Source organism: Suillus discolor, assembly GCF_016758755.1.
Source record: "Suillus discolor strain FC423 chromosome Unknown F5147scaffold_61, whole genome shotgun sequence".
NCBI classification, from domain to species: Eukaryota; Fungi; Basidiomycota; class Agaricomycetes; order Boletales; family Suillaceae; genus Suillus; species Suillus discolor.
Window position 1 is genome coordinate 187,934 of NW_024541308.1, and position 13,877 is coordinate 201,810.

The following is a 13,877-nucleotide window of genomic DNA, read 5'->3' on the forward strand; positions in this document are numbered from 1 at the left end:
GTACTATACAGTATTGCGACTCTCATCAGTGGCTGCTGATGGTTATGTAACACACAGTACATATACCCCGTCTTGCGTTCATTTTCACCTCAGCCGCGTTGTTCCAAAGCTTCGCTGAGGTATGTCGTCTTGTAGCTCATAGCAACAGCTTACACTGACTCGTGCCTAGACTCTAAACTGTTCTAGGTACATCACAATATCAGCGTTGTTCCAAAGCTTCGCTGAGACTCCGAGTCTAAACTATTCTAGCGAACTCAAAGCCTGACGTTGTCGTCGTCTCTCATCTGGGGTTGAAAGCACAGGGAACGTGAGAATCCCAGGTTCTTACCGAGACGGCGTGCAGATCACCCAAAGACAATTTCGATGGACCGATGTTCGATCGATATTGGAGTTGAAACGCACCTAGAAGTTTCTGACCCATCCGCCGTCCGCTTCTAAGACCGATTATGTCGTCCCTTCTCCTTCTGCGCAGTACATGGAATATAAGAAAGACACAAACGGCCCTGCTAAGCCAAAGGTTCAACACCTGCTACTGGGTCTGCCCAGACCCCCCACGAAGCATTGAATGAGCGTAAGCTGTAGTTTGTCCGTTTTCTGCTTTCTTACTGACATGTACAAGGTAGCAAGACCCCGTTTTGACAGGCGCGCTGCGTGCAGGTGAGTCATGTGGTTGAATGCTGGTTGGTCAGTGCGCTCAGGACAGCGTCAGTGATCTCCTCGTTACTCAGCGTGAGCTGGCCATGACGCCCTAGTACGGCATTTGCATGTCTGTGAAGTCCGTCTCCGTTGATATTCGAACATTGACTGATGTTCAGGGATGTCAGGTGGGGGCAGAGCGCGAGAACATCGAACCGTGTAGTGTTGTCAGCGGCTTACTACATTTTCACTATTCGAGCTGTGGCTCGGGCCAGGGCCGGGCCAAAGCCAGCTGTCACTGGCGGCTTTGGCCCGGCCTGGTTTTTTTGCAGGCCAAAGCCATGGCTTTTGCAAATTGGGCCAAGCCAGGTTGGACCATTACCTAGAATTACAGAGTTGAGCTGCTCAACTGTTTGGTCTTAGGTGATGACCCCAATTGTATCTTCTGACTCACATCCATGCATGGGATATTGACAAGGAAGATTCTTGGTCGATTTTCCACGCATGGATGTGACAGTTGGTGACCTCAAAGAGCTGATCAAGGAAGAGAAGAGGCCTGAATTCGACGCTTTCGTGGCGTCTCCAACTAGTATGGAATGTGAGTAATCTAATGTCATGATCCCTGGGTCTGGTTAGACTCGTGACCAGTCTGACGTACGTCACATGAGAGTGGGGAATTTTTGACGTAGTCAGACTGGTCGATCTCGGAGAAATTTGGCAGGCGAAGCACGGAGTTCGAATTTTAGCAGGTGCCGGGTGTGCCGGGTGTCGTCGTACATCTAGACATTGTGACAGACACTATATACTGTTTTGCTACATCTCTATGTTATGACCATGAGTTTCAACATTGGTTCTGTATTGTCTATGTCCATATCAGCTTTGAATGCTCTCGAAAACCTTCCAACGGACTTTACAAACACACTTTCAGCGATACAGATCCAGCAAGTACTACTCGAAGCTTTCGCGCACCTTGATTTTGTCTCGAAAGACACCAAAATTCCAAAGTTATTTCAACTCAAGGCTCTCGTATCTTTGCTTGCAGGAAGACATGTGGTTCTTCGAGCTGCAACGGGCTCCAGAAAGACACCTTTGCTTCTCTCCCCCGACAAGCCTATGGCTATCACAGTTACACCTTTAAAATTGCTTCAAAAAGATCATGTACGCTGAATATTTGAATATCACTCTCATCGCGTGAAATTTGCGCTTCTGGATTCCAGGTCAAGGAATTCGAGGAGTATGGGGTTCGTTCGATCGCAATCAATCATGACACTCTGGAGTTAGGGCATACTGCAGTGGGGGAGTATAATATGGAGCAAATGGTATCATTTGAAGTATCCCATTGAAATTTCAGTGATGCAGCGCAAAAGCGAGAAAGATGTGGTACTCTATGCAGTGCGCGAACGAAAGTTTCTGAGTGATTGATAGTCAACAGTAACTATGTAGCACTATTACTTCGACCGGCACGACCGGCACCTGCTAAATTGAAACTCCGTGCTTCGCCTGCCAAATCTCTCCGAGATCGACCAGCCTGGCTACGCCACTCGACTTGTCCGTGGTTATATAAGCCAGGCTGGTCCCGAGCCTAGGGTCTGGTGATGTTCAACGTGAGGATATAAAGGGACGATCATGTGATTTGTGATGATGTAGGTGTGTTGTAAGCAATCAGCTTATCACTGAAATAATGACCACCTTCTAGGCAGCTCTTATCTTAATGGATGTATGACTTTCAAGTTTCGTGAATAAGGGCAATGACTCAGAGCAGGTACGACGAAACAAGAGTGCAGTCGAGTAGAATTGCCCTTGCAAAATGTGATAGGAAGGAAGAAATATGACTCGGAGTCATGAAAAGATTTAGACACCATAGATACTGTCTTTTACATACATTTTCGTGCCTTAAACTTACGCAGAACATAAAATCATAGTTCAATGGAACATAGTCTATGAGTGATTGCGAACATGGGTGCTCCTTTCTTCAACCCCTGGCTTCGTAACACCCTCCCCAGACCTCCGATTCTGAACTTTGGCAACCTGCAACTCGTACCAGCGCCTGCGAACAGCTTCGAAGTTGTGCGCAGTGGTGCGTAGATCCGTAGCCACTGTGCTCAGATTTGCCCAGTTAATAAGTAAGCGGTTGAAATATTGGCGGGATCGATCCATTAATTGTACTTCACTGAGCCTAACAGCGATCGTGCTAGGCAAGCGTGGTAACGTCGCAATCGCAGGGAGGTCACCAGATGTGTTGAGAAATATCCGTTTAGAGAAGGCGGGCGGAGTAAGCATAGGGGATAGTGCATCCTCTATTGCTCGCAAGTTGATACTGGCGAGCTCGGGAGGTAAGCCAAGGGAAGCAAAATCGTGATTGGCATAAGTACGATAGAGGACATCGTCCTCAGGATGTGGAGAAGGGACTTGCGCCTCAGCATCCATATAGGAGTGGGCCTGTGGGATCTCGGCAACTTTATCAATAATACATCTACGTTAATTACATCTTCGACGTGGTATTTCTGACAATCGCACCTTCATCAAAGAACTGAGCAGCACTACCAGCTTCACTAGATTCCTTGATAATCATATCAACTTGCGTCGCAGGTGGTGGAGAAAGAAAGAGAGGACTCACCCGTGTTTCAGTGGTAGCGATAAGAGACGGGCTGATAGGGAAAGGAGAAGGGTTCTTCCCAAAATGCGGTGGAGAGAAAGGAGGTGCAGGAGGGTGCAAATCGTTGGCTTGCTTCGCCCTTGCTAACTTAGGCCCAGGCAAAGGACGACGTGGACTACTAGTAGGTGGGATACAGCCAGAACCAGAGTGGGAGAAAGCAGGAGGAGCAGAATCAGAGGTCGTTGCAGGCCCCTGCGATGAGGCATTGGTATCAGGTGGCTCATAGAACGAACAAGGATTCATGCGATATACTGCAGAGTAAGACAAGGGTGACATTGGTGAATGAACTATGACTGCAATGACGACCTACCAAGATTCTTTGTGCGCTCCCCATGGCTCCAGTTGCATTTGCTGTGGTCAATGACACACCGTGCACAGCAATCCAGCAGTGTCGCACCTCGTACCACCGTTAGGCAAGGCTTAGTCCGTTGTGCTACTCGACATGGTTTGCACTTAAAGCGGACCTGGAAGCATAGGATTGTAGCATATTCGTCAGCAAACGCAGAGCTATAAGTCAATAACATACTTTTCGAGGTTCACAAAGCCTGTACCTCTCCATGAGAGCACGGATCGACTGGCCTTTGCGGACCGATCGCTTATATGGAGAATCCATTCGAGCACGTTTAGTAGGGCGCTCACATGGCACATGAGACTGGAAGCAAAAGGGTAACATAAAAATTCACTTGCAAGAGACAAAGATGGATCAGAACGAACCTTTTCTCTACTAGCCGCAGCAGGGAGAGTGGTAGCTTGCAATAGTTGTAATTTCGCAGCCGAACGTGTCAGACGACGAGGAGGGTCTCCAACAGCAAGGATCGAAGGCGCAAGATGAATATCAGGAAGGTTTTCTACAACCTCATCGTATTTCTCGTCCTCAATGTAATCCTCATCACGATCACGATCGTCTTCCTCGCTCTCTAGTACCTCGTCTTCTCCATCATCACCTGCCCAATATTGGCTTGATTCCTGTGGTTTGTCAATACTATTGCAAGTAGAGGAGATGTGGTGATCGTTCGTTCTGTTGATGGCCAGTGTCGCAGCTCGTCTTTTGCCTGTACTTGTCGCATGCGGCAAATTTGCAAATTCCAACAGCGACTGTTTTGGGGCAGGAAGAACTTCGTCCTCATCTTCCTCGTCTTCGATGGAAGGCGATGGAGGAGCTACCCTAGCGATCAGTGTTCTCGGCATCCAAGACTCACCCCACCGAAGCCATTCGATAATTTGTCTATTATCGACTCGATCATGGAAGAGGCTGATGAGAGACTGTACGATTGTCAACGGCAAGAGGTGCTGCCGCCTTGCACGAAGGCGATCCTTGGAAAAAGTGAGCAGTCAGACAATGAATACCCAAGCAAGCGAGGTACAACAGAGCTTACCAGGAGTTCGACGGTCATCATTCCCCACTTTTCGACATCGGCGAGGTTAGCTGTGGGATCAGGTGCCGATTCTCTGAGTACGCGAACAGCGGCTGCAATGTATTGGATCTCCTTGGTTTCGTGAGAAGACATGGTGACTTGATAGGAAGAAAAGTGAATGATTTTGCGAGTGAGAGGCTAAGAACAAGGGTTGGGCTGGGGGTTTGTGGTCTACGCCCTAGCGTGGGAGCCTCAGTCCCTGACCCGAAGATTGGACTTCGCGTTGCATGTACGAGCACATTTGCTGTCTGCTGTATACCAAGGTGATTGTCAAGAACAAGCTCAAAGCCTGTTTCGTATAGTAACACTCAAAATTAGTTACACTCATCGATTTTCGCAGATGAGCATTGTTTGACGCAGACCTTGCACATTCAGATCACTCCGTTGAGTTCAACAACATCCAGTGCCAGGCCGACTCTTTACTCCGGAAGTCCGCATGACTTGACCTTGCTGAAATGACGAAGCTATGGCCGGGAAAGGTCCTCGAATCTGAAGAAGTTCGCGTTGGCCCCCGAAGGCTGATACTCACGTGCGTAAGTATATTAGCAACGTTACCTCTTTGCCGGTTGATAAGCTCAAGATGCACTAACCTCATGAAAGGTCTCAGTTCAGAGGGGCTTCATTGCATGATTCGCAACGGCCTTTGGCAGCACTAAAAATGCGAACCAGCGATGCTAAAGAGCCTTGGTGAAAGAGGCGAAGATCACAGTTGAAGATGGGACTGACCATGAGAAGGAGCGTAGCGCGTTTCAACTTTTTAGTTTGTGCAGCGGGGTAAGCTGCTGCCACGTATGCACAGAGGCTCAAACGGCGTATGACCCTGGGAATGACTTCTTCGGGAGTGTTCCCTGGGACGCAGTCTATGAGTATTGCTTTGAAGAACGGACCGTCTCAGTGAGTGGAGGATACTCCTGGGTGGGATGGGAGAGGGAAGCCCGCAAAGAGATGTCGGGGGTGTTGGCTGTTAAGATTCTGCGGTGCGCTGCCATAGTGGAGGAGCTACATCTAAATCGTTAACGTTGTGAAGCTGGAGTCTCTTATTTGTTCGCTGAGGAATAGTTAGACTTCATGACATAAACAATATTGCAGTCGGTGTGCTCACTGTTCCGAAAATGTGAGAAGCCCAATTCAAGCAACGGCCCGATGTACGTGCCCGACAAATTATATACATACATGAGACGAGTCGCTGAAAAGTAGCAATGAAGATTCAAACAAAGAGAAATTTAAACATATTCAAGTAAGTTATATCATGTGTTCAATAACTGGGATTCGGCTGCCGGCTCTCGTTTCTACTCAGACGACGTCACTGCATCTTTCTGTTTTCAGTCTTCAAGATAAATAAGTTGGGCGTCTATGCAGTACTCGCACCTGTGCACACCCCACAGTCCCTCGATAGGTCTGACTAGGGGAGATTGTTCGGTACTCTATCCCAGTCCGCCTCGGCCGTAGTACTCTGTACTCAACACCATCAATCGCCGGTAAAATGTCTCAGCTCATCACAAACACCACACCTCTTCGAACGTATAAAGATCATACAGAAGCCATACGCGCTGTCGCAGTTTTCCCGGATGGCCGACGTATGGTCACAGGTTCATATGACAAGACGGTTTGTCTGTGGGACTTGGGAACAGGCGCTATGTTGAAGAAAATGGAGGGACATCGTGATAGGGTGGCGACATTGGCGGTATCACGACATGGGCGATTAATAGCAAGTGGTGATCGGAAAGGAACATTTATCATTTGGCACGGGGAAACTGGCGAACTTCTTACACAATTCACACAAGCTCACTCTAATCGGATCTACACGTTGGAATTTTCTCCCGATGGAACGGTACTGGCTAGTGGTTCAGAAGACACCACGACCAAGCTATGGTGCAAGATGACATGGCAGCTACGAGGAAACCCAATTGAGTGTAGAAATTGCGTCCGCCGCGTTCAGTATTCGCCGTCCGGCGAGTTTCTTGCGATTGCAACGTACATCGACATCCAAATCTATACGTCAAATACGAGGGAACGCGTAGCACACTTCAAGGGCCAGATTTCATGCAACTTTTCACTCCTGTGGACGCCTGATGGTACACGCCTTCTCACAGCAGGAGATGGAAATGATCCGACCATACGGGAGTGGGATACAGTAACTTGGAAGCAGGTCGGTGATCCTTGGACGGGACACATATCAGGCATTTCCTCCATTGCCATCCATCCCTCGGGCACACTCGTCGCTTCTGCATCCTATGGCGGGCGTGTTCGTCTCTGGCGACTCTCAGATCGACGAGTCATTGCCATCTTCCAGCTTGAGTACTCAAGCTGGGTAGGATGCATCGCTTTCTCCGTGGATGGCAAGCACATTCTCAGTGGAGCTTCCGACAAGATGGTCTCAGCGTGGGCAGTACCAAAGGATGCTTGGCCTGAATCAAAGGTATTTTAATGTTAATTTTCTACCCCTTCGCCATCTCATATCGCATATCATTGAATTGAATTGCAAGGCTCAAGTCTCTGCAAACCGTAGTATGGCAAACTTGGAAAAATCGCTGTGGGAGGAAGTGCTTCTTGACGCACAAAAGGTATGATGACATCTGTTCAAGCAGTTTCCTGGCCAACGCTCACTTTGACCATACATAGGTAATTGATTTGAACCCTTTGTCGCACGTTGGATACCGGTTGAAACATACTGCGCTTCATGGCGCACAACGCTATGATGAAGCTATCGAGGCCCTCACAATAATGCTTGCCACATTGGACAATGCTCACGATATGCAGATACGAAGTAAGCCCTAGTAAGTAACACACTGTCTAGATACTCAACTCTTTCCTCAGAGCTGCGCGAGCAGTATGTCAGTCCCTCTAAAGCAGATAGTATGATTCAGAAGGTCATAAATGATCAGCTTGACACTGCGCCGCTTCGTCTACTTGACACCACTACCGGGCTTCTATGTGATCGAGAAACGCAGATAAGCGCTTTCAAAACGACCACAGAGTACAAGCAACTTTTCTTATCGATTATGAAGCATGCGGACCTCCCAAGGGAGATCATCGTAGATGCAGTGTCCAAATACTTCGGTTGCGCCATGTTATCACATAGATGGGAAGGAAAGGAGCCGCTACTACAAGACATCAAGGACAAGGCCGTTTACCAGTTGCAGGCGACCGGTGGTCTTAGGAAGTTGCAGTTATTCTGCAAGAAAGCTCGCGAGGCAGGGTTTCACTGGGCGTGGGTTGATTCGTGTTGCATCGACCAGAACAACAATGTCGAGCTCCAAAAATCGCTCAACTCCATGTTCGCCTGGTATTATCATGCAGCGCTCACGATCGTCTACCTCTCTGATGTTCCCCCTTCGTCCAAGTCTGGCGCACTGGCAAAGAGTGCTTGGAACACTCGAGGATGGACTGTCCCGGAATTCCTGGCTCCCAGAGTCATTCTGTTCTACCGACAGGATTGGACTCTATATCTCGACAACGACTCCCACAACCACAAGGAGTCTGTCGAGATCATGCACGAGTTGGAGGATGCGACGGGCGTAGATGCACGCGCCCTCATTGCCTTCCAACCGGGGATGAGAGATGCCCGAGAGAAACTCAAATGGGCATCTACGCGTATCACTACTGTGGCAGAAGACACTGCATACTCACTGTTTGGTATATTCGGCATCCAGCTACCCATCCTTTATGGGGAGAATAAGGAAAATGCGCTCGGGCGGCTCCTGCAGGAGATAGTGGCTCGATCGGGCGACATTACAGCCCTCGACTGGGTCGGACAACCATCCACGTTCAACAGTTGTCTTCCAGCCAACATTTCATCATATGCAGCCCCTCCATGTGCTCTCCCGTCTTTATCTGAAGACCAGATTCAGATGGCCATCTCCTCCCTGCGTCATCCTGTGACTGTGGAATTGGCTTTAAGCTTTTATGACTGGCTTGACAATATGAGCGCTGCTCGTTTCGCGAACCGCAGACTGCACCTGCCTTGCATAGTGCACCGTGTCATAGAAGTCAGACGGAGGCAGGATCTAGCCCAGGAAACTCCTTTTACGTACGGAGTAAAGGCGGATGGGCTTTGTGACTTGTTGATCACCACCCAAGAGGCGCTGGTCCAATTCTCTTGGACAAGGCCCACTCGACAAACATTCTTGCTTGTCCGTCCATGGGATCGTCGTCTTCTTGAGCTGCCTGACTTTGCAGAGCAGCCTGCCTTCGATAACGACGCGGAAGATATGTCCGATCCCGGGACTCCGTTAGATCACTCGCGTCGTTCTGCTAAACAGGAACGGATTGATTCGGAGCGTCACTCACAAGCATTGCGATTGATCGTTCGCCTTGGGCAGCCATTCGGTGCATTTTTGCTCGCACAGCAGCGCGGTGGAGAATATAAGAGGATTGCGTCAGATCGTGATATCATTGCACAAGTCAAAGACTCTGTTCACAATGTGACGGATATTAGAACCCTAGAAATATTGTAGCTATACGTATTTTATTTTTGGAGGATAGAGATCCCGGATGTAACTTAACGATAGAGCACGGGTACGGGTACGGTGTGGATTATGGAGACCCGCACGTACACCGTGCATACCCGTCGCGGTTTACGGTGTTGGACGGGTGTGGATCCCCAACTTGTCAGTCCGAGGGTGCGAGGGTCAAAATTTGATTACTCATAAATAACCTCCTGAGCTGTCACCATGTGAACTTCGACCGCAGGTTCATTAAGTAGCAATGTCGAATCAGAGTGATGATCGACGGCACCAGCTATGCTGATTTCCCAAGTAGCAATGTCGAGTCAGAATGATAATCGATGGCACCAGCTATGCTGATTTGCCAGTAAAATGATATTCCATGCGCTCGGACAGAAGCAATAATTTGTGATACCCAGTTCTGTACGAGTTAAAATGCCAATAGGTTGTGAAGAAATGCAGAATACTATTCACCTTCCTCTCATGCGCCACTCAAAAGAGGCTGATGAGTCTTCCATCCAATCATACTCGTCAAAATCGTCTTCGATAGCATCGTCTCTGAAGTCTGTCAGCCAGGCAGCTAAGAAGAGCGTGGATGTGCTTACCCGTCCTTTGAAGAGAGTGAAAACTGTCTTGCTCCGAGTCTCGGAAAAGACACGCCCATCACTGCCACCATCATCCCCCGAACCTTCGGTAATCAATGTTGATGCCATCGACACGGACCCAGCAACAAAGTCTGAAGACGAAGAGGACTTAAGTTACTTGCCATGTATACCTCAAAATACTATATGACCCGCGGGTCTGTGAAAAAACCGCGGTATACCGTGCATACCCGCAGAACTGGCGGGTCGGTGTACACCCGCACCGTGGCGGGTGCGGTGTTTGCGGGTACGGGTGCGGTGTGGCCTCAGCGACCCGCGGGTTCACCCGTGTTCAACCCTAGGTCACTAACTTTAATGCAGTGGTGACTAGACGCACGTAAGGCAAAGATTGTATGAGAGAATGGAAGAAACAAACAGTGAGGGGGGATGGCGCTGTAACGGGCGATCAATGCAATTTTGAAACCACCCTCGCGGACGACTCTTCCCAAAGAGGAGTAGATGATACTGCTTTTCTCTATCTTGTGACCGCGAGTTGAACAAAGGTGTTTGAAGGCACTGAAGGAAACAGTAAGGAATGACCAAAACGTCATAGAAAGTAAGACGTACTAAAAGTTTCCTATTTCACCGATGAAAGTGCCAGCTGCTACTATGGCAAAACCAATCCATACGCCCCATACGAGACCACACACAATAGCCAGTATCTCGTGGCCGAAGAGCTGATGGGAAGTACGTTAGTGTGAGAAGAGATGAAGGGTCGATGTGCATACCGGAGGGAACGATATCACAAAGAAAATGGCTATAGGGATTATCCATCCAAACTTGAAGCTGAAAGAAAAGTGAGTGCTGTGGTATGACGGGACTGGAATTAACATACTTGTGCATCCAGTTAGCTGCTGGTTGAATTGCATGTACGATTTGGTCATGATAGAATATAAAGAGGGCGCTCAAACCGGCAGTGAGGATTAGAGCAATATAAATGACTGCTTGCCGTTAAACCAACAGTTCATGGCCAGACAATAAATCCTACAGCGGCCCCAAATCGGCAACGGCTTCGATAAAAAAAGTGAACAAGGTTGGACAGTCAACTTGGCATCACAAGAACAACCTTCGTGATGCCAAATCAACTATCCAACTTGCTTCAAGTTGTGAGGCCTGTAGGGCGGCCTAAGTCACGGTATGATGTCAACTCATTGTTTAGGCTTGTTTACCTCGTCTCTAACCCGCTTTGTGTTGCTTTGCCTTTGACGGCGATGGCTGCTGGATTTACTGAGGGAACAACTATTGTGTTTTGTGGATTTCGTGGCTTGTCAGGTACCTGCACGTCCACTGGCTGTGTATGGATGACATGGGCAGTATAAATGTGCAGAACCTCGTTAGGTTCATTAGTCCTATTAAAAGAAATCAATGGTGAGCATTCCTCTCTGTTCCTCTGTCATCTTCACCAACAAGTTATCTAGCCTAAATCTATCGCACCCCCGCACGTGAGCTTGCACCTTCCTCCTGACTTCTCATCCTTTGGAGACGCTTGCGTCGAGTCGGATGCCACCGATAATGCCACCGACTCAAAAGACGACCATACACTCGCTACGTTCAGTGATACATCACTTACCGAAGATCAAATACCTGGCCCAGCTACAGACAAGATCAGTCGCCTTAACCGCTTGCGTTTGAAGGTCAAGCGCCCGTCATTTTCCAAGAATCGGTCGAGCGTCCAGTATAGTCCAAAGGTGCACATCGCTTTTGCATGGTAAGTTGTACTCTTACTGACGGTTTTTGACAGAGTCCGGCTGGGAGAATCTTTCTCTCATCGGAGTCTTCACCAGCTCCTCCTTCATCCTCATCCTTTCTTATCGATACTCCGAAGAACTCCCTGCGATCAGACAAGCGGCGCGCTGCTCAGCGTTCACAATCAGACGCTATTATCGAGGTAGAAATCCGAGCTTGTGCAGCTGACTCACAAGAGTCTATCCCCAGTAGCTCGGGTGTTTCATGCGACTACAAACCTGGGCAGTCGGTGATCGTAAAGGATGTTCCATCCGTTGCCGAGGCAGTCACTGGATGGAGGAAACTGCCTCCTAGATTGCCAATTCCGAAGTGGGACGTCGATGATTGAATCCCCCTCCTGCAGAATACTTATCAGTTGTATTATAAGCATGCTGTGTCACTTTATTAATAAGTACCCGACTCCAAAATGCAATGAAAGGTCCAGGGATGAGTACATCCTTAGCAAGAGGGGTCTTGTATACTTGTCCAGACAAACACAAGGCCAGCTGCCACGAATCAAACTTAACGCACACTGAATGATGTGCTAGAAAGTAGACTGAAATATTGTTGCTGATTCGTAAGGGCATGATGCAGATGCTTGAGTAGGTGTCACAGGCGCTTCGATGTTCCTGTTTTCATCATCACTGTCAGTGCCGAGATGATTAATTTCAAACTCGAAGCTCTCATCACAGCCGCAGTCTGTTGTTTGATGTGTATTTGATTCAGTGACTACAACTGGACAACCGTAAATTCAGGCTAGATGTTAGGTATAAAATTGACAAGAAATCAGACAATCAAATGGTACACTCGATATTGCAGCAATAAAATTACTGTCATGTGGAGCTAGAAGAATTAATATTAGCACCTGCGAGGACAGATGGTGAAGACTAAGAACTCATGCATCTTGGCAACTCAACCAGTTTGCCCCATGTGCCATGCAGCTCAAATCAAGCTCGACGCCTCCTCTTGGGATCACCAATGAAGTCCAAGGGGTATAACATCAGGAAAACCCCAACTTACTTAATCTTGCTTAATCAACTTAGCCACATTTGTTTCCTCTCTCATGCATCATCTACCTAGTAAATTTTGTATTTTTTTAGTGTAACCTGTAACAAAATATGTATGCTAATATGACTGAACAACTTTTTCCTGAATATGTCAAATTTGAATTTCTAGCAAAGTAGGCTAAGTCACTAAGTACGACTTAAGTCTGTTTAAGGCAAGCTTAAGTAAGTTGGGGTTTTCCTGATGAAAATGCATGTTGGGAAGCGGGAGGTACCCAGAAAAGGAGCCGACAATTGGGGCCCATCATCCATCCATCAATTTGCAGCAAGAAAGGGGTTGTATTAGAATTATGATGAGGGGTGAGTTCGCATAAGTCAGCAGGGTTGGGCAGAGCGTGTTCCAGGTTGGACGAGAAGCAAATGAGGTGATTGTTAGAAGTGTTGGTTGGTATGACAGGGCTTTCTTGTGTGAGAGGTGCAGTGCTTTGATGCAGCGAAGAGGAATATGGCTCTCTGGACTCAGGAGATGGCTGCACTTTCACTACACTCCACAGACGGACAGTCCTATCGTCCGAACCAGATGCAATGCAAGTACCACCCGGTGAGAACGAAATCGAGCGAACCCAATCAGTGTGCCCCTCCAAGGGCTTACCCAATGGCCGTCCCGTTGCTATATCCCACAGCCACAAAGCCTTGTCTGCCGAGCCAGACACGATGCAATTACCATCTGGTGAGAACGAGACCGACCAAACCACACCATCGTGCCCCAGCAAGGGCCCACCCAATGACTGTCCCATTGCTACATCCCACAGCCTTACAGTCTTATCGTACGAACCAGATGCAATGCGAGTACCATCTGGTGAGAACGAGACTGAAACAACTCTCCCAGTGTGCCCCTCCAATGGCTTACCCAATGGCTGTCCTGTCGCTGTATCCCACAGCCGCACAGTCTTATCGTATGAACCAGACGTGATGCAAGTACCATCCGGGGAGAACGAGACTGAGCAAACCGTTCCAGTGTGCCCCAGCAAGGGCTCGCTCAATGGCTGTCTCGTTGTTGTATCCCACAGCCACACAGTCTCATCTCCAGAACCAGATGCAATGCGAGTACCATCTGGTGAGAACAAGACTGAAAAAACCCTTCCATCGTGCCCCTCTAAAGGTTCACCCAGTGGCTGTCCCGTCCATGCATCCCACAGCCGCACAGTCCCATCCCCTGAACCAGATGTGATGCGAGTACCATCCGGGGAGAACGAGACTGAGTAAATGAAATCAGTGTGCCCATACAAGGGTTCACCAAACGGCTGTCCTGTCGTTGCATCCCACAGTCGTATAGTGTTATCGAAAGAACCAGA

General features: G+C 48.5%; 6 protein-coding genes across 6 annotated transcripts; 3 read left to right on the forward strand and 3 right to left on the reverse strand.

Moving 5' to 3' along the window:
• Positions 1-610: 610 nt before the first annotated feature.
• On the forward strand, positions 611-2,058 carry F5147DRAFT_656082 (uncharacterized protein; the record flags this gene model as incomplete). Its single annotated transcript, XM_041434048.1, has 7 exons — positions 611-657; positions 690-729; positions 825-1,005; positions 1,115-1,234; positions 1,514-1,794; positions 1,854-1,955; positions 1,996-2,058. The coding sequence occupies 7 exons, from the start codon at positions 611-613 to the stop codon at positions 2,056-2,058; spliced, it is 834 nt and encodes a 277-aa protein (XP_041288907.1).
• Positions 2,059-2,294: 236 nt separating this feature from the next.
• Positions 2,295-3,625, reverse strand: F5147DRAFT_713994 (uncharacterized protein). Its single transcript, XM_041438442.1, has 3 exons — positions 3,254-3,625; positions 3,154-3,196; positions 2,295-3,092 (listed from the first exon to the last, which is right to left on the reverse strand). The coding sequence occupies exons 1-3, from the start codon at positions 3,566-3,568 to the stop codon at positions 2,575-2,577; spliced, it is 876 nt and encodes a 291-aa protein (XP_041288908.1). The 5' UTR covers positions 3,569-3,625; the 3' UTR covers positions 2,295-2,574.
• On the reverse strand, positions 3,480-5,023 carry F5147DRAFT_359557 (uncharacterized protein). Its single transcript, XM_041429378.1, has 4 exons — positions 4,669-5,023; positions 4,007-4,606; positions 3,819-3,944; positions 3,480-3,756 (listed from the first exon to the last, which is right to left on the reverse strand). The coding sequence occupies exons 1-4, from the start codon at positions 4,798-4,800 to the stop codon at positions 3,580-3,582; spliced, it is 1,035 nt and encodes a 344-aa protein (XP_041288909.1). The 5' UTR covers positions 4,801-5,023; the 3' UTR covers positions 3,480-3,579.
• Positions 5,024-7,217: 2,194 nt separating this feature from the next.
• On the forward strand, positions 7,218-9,164 carry F5147DRAFT_656084 (uncharacterized protein; the record flags this gene model as incomplete). The annotated part of the gene is made up of 3 exons (XM_041434049.1): positions 7,218-7,271; positions 7,330-7,474; positions 7,525-9,164. 3 exons carry the CDS (start codon positions 7,218-7,220, stop codon positions 9,162-9,164), a joined length of 1,839 nt encoding a protein of 612 aa, XP_041288910.1.
• Positions 9,165-9,961: 797 nt separating this feature from the next.
• F5147DRAFT_359577 (uncharacterized protein) lies at positions 9,962-10,751 on the reverse strand. Its single transcript, XM_041429379.1, has 5 exons — positions 10,629-10,751; positions 10,522-10,579; positions 10,361-10,470; positions 10,170-10,309; positions 9,962-10,120 (listed from the first exon to the last, which is right to left on the reverse strand). Exons 1-5 carry the CDS (start codon positions 10,634-10,636, stop codon positions 10,092-10,094), a joined length of 345 nt encoding a protein of 114 aa, XP_041288911.1. The 5' UTR covers positions 10,637-10,751; the 3' UTR covers positions 9,962-10,091.
• Positions 10,752-10,968: 217 nt separating this feature from the next.
• Positions 10,969-12,047, forward strand: F5147DRAFT_714006 (uncharacterized protein). Its single transcript, XM_041438443.1, has 3 exons — positions 10,969-11,161; positions 11,212-11,481; positions 11,535-12,047. Exons 1-3 carry the CDS (start codon positions 11,159-11,161, stop codon positions 11,865-11,867), a joined length of 606 nt encoding a protein of 201 aa, XP_041288912.1. The 5' UTR covers positions 10,969-11,158; the 3' UTR covers positions 11,868-12,047.
• The last annotated feature ends 1,830 nt before the right edge of the window (positions 12,048-13,877 follow it).